The sequence below is a fragment of the Crocuta crocuta genome, unplaced genomic scaffold (assembly GCF_008692635.1).
Source record: "Crocuta crocuta isolate KB4526 unplaced genomic scaffold, BGI_CrCroc_1.0 scaffold41, whole genome shotgun sequence".
Lineage (NCBI taxonomy): Eukaryota > Metazoa > Chordata > Mammalia > Carnivora > Hyaenidae > Crocuta > Crocuta crocuta.
Window position 1 is genome coordinate 6440368 of NW_027529428.1, and position 6592 is coordinate 6446959.

Genomic DNA, 6592 nt, shown 5'->3' on the forward strand with positions numbered 1-6592 from the left:
TTCAGTTTCACCACATGTACTGAAAGAGGAATAGTTAACAAGAGGTAGCTCATGCAGCCGGGTAAATACCACCAGAGCCGCACTTTGTGAGGGTGATTGAGTGACCAGGAAAGTTAATCCCGGTGTCTGTTCACGTTGTCTTCCCGAGAGATTTCCTCCACCTACTAGCCTCACAGCAACGAGGCAATCTGAGATCAGACCGGCATCAGCCCTCATTCTGAGCTTGGCTCATCTTCAGAGCGGCCCCTGTTGTTCTGCCAAAAGGAAGTGGAAATTGAGATAAATGTTTCAATACTCAGATGGGAAAAAAGTCCAGTTTTACACCACGTCCCTTTTTGAAAAACCACATTCCTCAGAAGCTGTGTTTATTGTTTCTTTTTGTGATAGTTTGCTTTCCGTGTTTCTTCAGGCGTGGTATTTAAGGGTGGTAATTGAGTTCAGATTTTAAAATGTGCTGTTTCCACTCTGCCTGTCATTAAAATAAACTATTAGCTTTCATAAAGTCTCTTTGGATGTGCTTCTGGTGTTCTCGGTTTCGTGATGTGTAGCACATCAGCCCAAAGAAGTCATTGTGGGTGATTTTACGTATCATGGACGAACTTGTATGCTAGAATCTGCTAGGGATCTATTATTAGGGAGTATTCAAAATGCACTTCATACATGCTGGTTCTGTTTATAATTTTGTCACCTACACTTAGCATACATAGTTTATTCCCACAAAGTCAATGTCTCCTTGTGGTCTTGTCTTTCCACGGAGAGCCCAGCCACCACAGTTTGCAGGATAAAATCCAACTGTGTAAAGAGCTGTGAGTACTGGAAGTCAAGTCTTGTCAGGCGGGTAGTTTTGAGGATATCAATTATTTTCAGAAAAGCATTTGGGTTTGAAAAAATGTTTATGGATCCTTTCAGAAGGCGTGTTCCCATAGCACGTTTATTTTACTTTGTACCTCACCTTTCGGGTATTCGAGTAGAACATTTGGTCATGAATGTCACTCTCTCTCACCCCATATGCATTAAAAAGGGTCTCACTGTATTTTGTTTTAATGCGGTACATAGAAAATTCACTCTTCCTCTATCAGATTAGCGTTGAAATGAGTTTCACAGTAGGTCTTGGAGTTGGGTACAAAGATGTAAGTGCATTTGAATTTTAAATTTGCAAACCTAACATTGTTGCTTCCCCAAAGTGCTCTGTTCTTTGTTGGCTCCTTCAAGTTTATTGGGTTACTACGGGATACTGTTCGGTATCTCAGAGAATCCTAGCTGAGCCCTTTTCCTTCGCTCTGATCTCATTGATATTCTGATATTTCCTCTAGATCAAGAGGAATGGTGTTTGGACCAGCCAATTTAGGGGAAGATGCAATTAGGAACTTCATTGCAAAACATCGATGCAACTCCTGCTGCCGGAAGCTCAAACTCCCGGGTATGCCTCGCACAATTCCATTTCTCTCTCAGTAAATCTCTCCTAGAACAACATCCATTGTAACCTGGGATGGAGTCGAAAATCTCAATCACATTTTTATCTCATTCACAGTCGAGGCCTGACTTTCTGACTGCAAATTTTTCAAGTCTCTGAAGGGATTAAAAGGACGGGGGATTTACTTCAGGTTCTGCCAAAATGTGATAAAAACAACATTGGGCCCAATACTTGTCACAGTCTCCCAGGGGAAAGGTTTACCGACTTAATTGGGGTAAAATTGAACCAAGGCAGGTCTCCCCCCACCCCTCCCTCTTTGAGTCCTGTGTGGTGTCCACAGGATTTCAATCCTTATTTTACTCATTGGACGCTTGGGACCCTGGAGTACCTAGGGAAACAACAGCTGTCACTTAAAATAGTGCCTTTCAACTACAAGCACCTGCCACCTTAAACAGATACTGCCATGTATATTTTTAAAACTCTGATTTGATAATATGGCACCCTTTTCTCTGAAACTGATACAGTCTCCATAGAGAAATGTTCTTAACATAAAAGCAACCAGCGGGAAGTCTGTGTCCTCCAGATGGGCAGTCCTAGCTCTATGGAATTCTTCTCTTTGATCTCAGAAAGGATGCTTCATGTCTGTCTCAGCTTGTTCACTGTTTTCCTTAGGTCCTGCCGAACTTGTCCTTAGATTGGCATTTCACAGATTTTAAGCCGAGTAGCCCTTCCTGCCTTAGAATAAATGATCATGCCTTGAGCTAGAAATCGGTAAAAGATCATCATCATCCATCATAGCTTAGGGTGGAGTAGGTGTAAAGTTATAACAAAGAAGGGCAACTTCTAATCTCATTGGAGATAGAGGTGGGAAGTTGAGAAGCTCGTGCGGGCACGGCATGGCAGAAGACTGGGATTGGGATCAGGCTTCCAGTTCCAGTGGGAAATAGCCTGGCAGCCAGGGGTGATGGATGGTTGGGGAGGGGGGAGATCAGACTGGAACAGCAGAGAGAGGTCTCTCACTCTCATCTTGTAGCTGCTCAGGATTCCGTCGCACAACCACATGGCCAACTTGAGCAAAGAGATCAGTTCTCACTGCCCACTGGCCTCCTCTCTCTGGCAGACACAGGGATTGCATCTGATCGGCTGGAAAAACAGGAGACCAGAGATGTAATTCACCGCTTCCGATCCTTGAGTCCCATTGGCTCTTCCACACGATCACAGTTGAGATTTTTTTTTTAAACCCCCACAGTGGTGGGTTTTGAGTAATTCAGTAATTCTTCCCTTTCTAGACTTAATACTTGTTTTCTTTCAAAACCTTAGTTAACACATTTAAGTGGAAATAAGGGGTACCCTCATGTATTCAGACATTTGGTAATATGAATATTAAAAAATCTTAGGAAAACAGAATTACAAGGGATTTTTCTTTGTCCTTGATTATGATTTACGTCTTTTTTTTTTTAAGGAAAAGTAATTTAGGATAGTATATAAGAGCATAGAATTCAGAGCCGGATAGGCTGAGCTTATTATATCCCAGTGATGCTTTTTACTAGCCATGTGACCTTGGGCCTCGATTTTCTCATCCATAGTCTGAGTATAATAGCACAGAGCTCATAAAATTGATATGAGGATCAAAGTAATATATGGATATGTTCAATAAGTGCTAGTGATCAATAAACTAAAATGTATATTAATTTTGTGTCCAGGTAATCCCCATGTAACATTAAAAAGAAATGTAAGGAATACATGTTTAAGGTTAACCTTTAAAAAAATTTTTTTTAATGTTTATCTATTTTTGAGAGTGAGAGTGAGAGAGAGCATGACTGGGGAGGAGCAGAGAGAGAGGGAGACAAAGAATCCAAAGCAGGCTCTAGGCTCTGATCTGGCGGCACAGAGTCTGATGCAGGGTTCGAACCCAGGAGCCATGAGATCATGACCTGAGTCGAAGTCGGCCGCTCAACCAACTGAGCCACCCAGGTGCTCCTAATGTTAATCTTAATCAGAGGCGCCTGGGTGGCACAGTCAGTTAAGCGTCCGACTAGGCTCAGGTCATGATGTCACAATTCGTGGATTCGATCCCTGAGTCGGGTTCTGTGCTGGCAGCTCAGAGCCTGGAGCCTGTTTCGAATTCTGTGTCTCCCTCTATCTCNGTTTTTAAATCTTAATACAGCACTAAATGCCACATAAACATCAAAAGCCCTCCATCCTCTCTAAGCTTCTCCCCAGAGGTCCTACCCCTATCAGTGTTTTCTTTTGATAATTTCCTTTTCAAATGGGAGGAGGAGGCTTTAGGGAGCATAGGATCCGACAACTGGATGAAGCCTTCCTAGGCAGTGCCAAACCTAGGGACAGCTTTGTCGCAGAGCACTGACCACTGAAATCTCAAATCTCCACACCATTCAGCAGTGAGAATGCCCTGTTTTCCAGGTTGGCCTCACTTCCCTCTAGCCGGGCCGTGCCTTGTAGGGAGCCGCATCTTGAATCCAGCAACGGAAGCTTTCCTGGCCTGCCCCAGGGAATACAAACCTGCAACAGCACTGGGGAGTCAGACTGACCCACGGACACAGTGGGAAGGGGGGAGTTTGGACACGGTGGAGGCTTCGCATTTCACAAACCCATAACCTGAGGAAGTAGGGTCCTTTCTGAGCACTTGGCCAGACCTAAAATTCAGTTCCTTCTCGAGCCCGCCCATAACGGTCTTAATTGTTTTCCTTGCAGATTTAAAAAGAAATGACTATTCCCCTGGAAGGCTAAATTCCACTTCGGGACTTGTTACCCAAAGAGAACCAGCTGAGGGGCCTCCAGCAAAGGAAGGGGGTGGTAATGCTCCGGAAGACCTCACACGGCTGTGAAGAGGGGGGAGCAGGGGCCAGAGACCAGCCCTCGCCCTGCCTTCGGGGGTCTCTTCGGGAACAAAGATCGACCGGAGTAACATCCGTGACGCCGGAGCCTCCGTCAGGACGGCCTTACCCTGCGGCCCTCCTGGAGACACGTGTCGCCCTCCCTCGAGACCTCATTGGTGTAGACGGCCAGGCTTCCCGGGATGCTGACCTGGGTGTACAGCGCCTTGCACGCGTTCAGCGTCCCGTCGTTGGGAAGGAGACGCCGGACGAGCTCCTGGGGACACTGCTCCTTCATACCTCGTGGCGTTCGCTGGCTGCTCAGAACCCTTGGAGCAGGACGGTGGGCTCTGAAGGACCGGGGAGATGGACTTAATTTGTTTCCTCGCTGCACTGTGCATGCCGTCTCTAGCCCCCACCGCGTTTTATTACCTCACCCACACGTTGCGTTTCTGTAGAGACGTGTACATGAAAAAGGCATTTTGACTTCTCCTCTCTCCTTTCCTCGAAGCGTAGGGCTCTGAATAGCAACCGCAAGGAACACAATGCAATGGGTGTATTTGCATAGACTTTTGCACACTCCCGCACAGTCTCTCCAGTTAAAGTTAGTATCCTGGGTGAAATCTAGATGGATCTGAGGTTCTGTCAGTGAATCGCACGATACTTGGGCACTTCAGCTTCCTCGGGAAGAAAGGAAAAAAACCAATGCTCCTGCATCCTTTTTCATTTGTTTCTTAAAGGGGAATGAGGATATGAGGAAGTAGAAATTGCCAAGAAATATTTTCCTTTCCCTTAAGCTCAGGAGTCCTATCAGTTAGAGTTGGCTAAGCCAATCTCTAAAACATAGCTCCCTTTTCCAAAGCTTTATATATATAATATTAAGGGCTAAGTTTCTCCGTTAGCTTCTCGGGGGAAAGATGATGTTTCTGAGTGAAAATGTGCTTCGAAGGGGTTTGCTTTGTCCCAGTGCAGAGCGCTGGTGGCTTAAAAAGGGCCATAGTGTACATTTTAAGTATGGCCCGAGAACATGTTATCAGTTTCAGAGGCTCAAGGGAAGACTTCCAGGACATAACACTGCACAGAACTTTGGGGGATCACTCTTTTGTCCTGGTCAGAGTCACCCCACATCAGAACAAGCGGGGGCTCTTCACACAAGGAGGGAGTGGAGAGTTTGGAAAATGTCAACTCCGCTTTATCTTTAGCCCTTACATTAGCTGGTGTGCTTTTTAACTGAGATGCCTGCATTTCTAGGTTATCGTTCAGGGGAGATTTTGCCCAGGCATTCAGGGGTGGAGAGCTACACATTCCGTTTGCCAAGGGTCGTAGACACAACACACGATTCTTGTGTGACTTGCCAAAGACTAATTTATGCCCATTTAACTTTGGTCTTGAGGGTGGCAGTGGGCAGGAAGGAGATTTGGGTGGTTTCTTGGTTGGCAATGGGGGTAAAATGTTCATGCTTTTTTCAGTGCTTACTTGCTTTATCCTGTTCTGCAAATCGGTAAGGGATCTATTGGTACCTCAGCGCTGTGTTCAACTGTGGAAAGAGGCAGTTTTCCTGTCCAAGAGCCAAACTAAAGGCATTAATTGATTCGTCAAACATTTGTTACCTGGAATGGAGCTTGCAAACAAATGCATTTTGATTTCAGATTTCTGTGTTGTGCTTTTCCCTTCCCTTTTTTCCCTTCCCTTTTCTTCTCTTCCTTTCCCTTTTTTTTTTCTTCCCTTCCCTCCCCTTCTCTTCCTTTTCTTTTTTTCTTCTCAGAAAAATCACCAGGATAATATATTAAAAAGATGAAGTGCTGGACAAGGATCACTGTAGCACTGCTTGCATGCAAATATCGATGTGACAGTCATGACTTCTGAGGGATTTCATGACCACAGGAGGGTGGATCCATTCATTCATTCGGTCAGTTTTATTCAATAGATATTTACTAAATGCCTTCTCTGTACTGTGTGAGTGATAAGGATGTAATGAACAGAGCATTTCTTTGCCCTTAAAAAGCTTTATGTGTCATGTTTCTTTCTGTTTTTTTGTTTTTGTTTTTGTTTTTTTTTGTTTTTGTTTTTGTTGTTGTTTTTCCTTTGGTACCAAGTTTGGATTTCTGATTAATACTAAAAAAAAAAAAAAAAGAAAAGAAAAGAAAAAGACATCTGGGGGAATGTTGGATCCAGTGATGTGTCCCGTGCTTCATCTGATAGTGGGTGTAGGTTCTGACTTGTAGAAGAGAATTGGGGAAAATAAGAAGACCTAGCTAGGGTCGGTTTTAGGAACCACTGAGGAAAAATGAACTGTGTACTTCTTGCATGAGCACAAAGCCCGTGTCACAGATGGGATCTG

The 6592-nt window shown here is 44.6% G+C and overlaps 1 protein-coding gene across 2 annotated transcripts in view; it reads left to right on the forward strand.

Annotated features, from left to right (window-relative positions):
• TRPM6 (transient receptor potential cation channel subfamily M member 6) overlaps nucleotides 1-6339 on the forward strand; it is a 154123-nt gene extending 147784 nt beyond the window's left edge. For both annotated transcript variants that reach the window (XM_077759376.1, XM_077759377.1), the window contains 2 exons: nucleotides 1314-1420; nucleotides 4130-6339. In XM_077759376.1, the coding sequence (XP_077615502.1) occupies nucleotides 1314-1420; nucleotides 4130-4263 (241 nt within the window). In that variant the 3' untranslated portion in view covers nucleotides 4264-6339. The remainder of the gene's footprint in view (nucleotides 1-1313; nucleotides 1421-4129) is intronic.
• The last annotated feature ends 253 nt before the right edge of the window (nucleotides 6340-6592 follow it).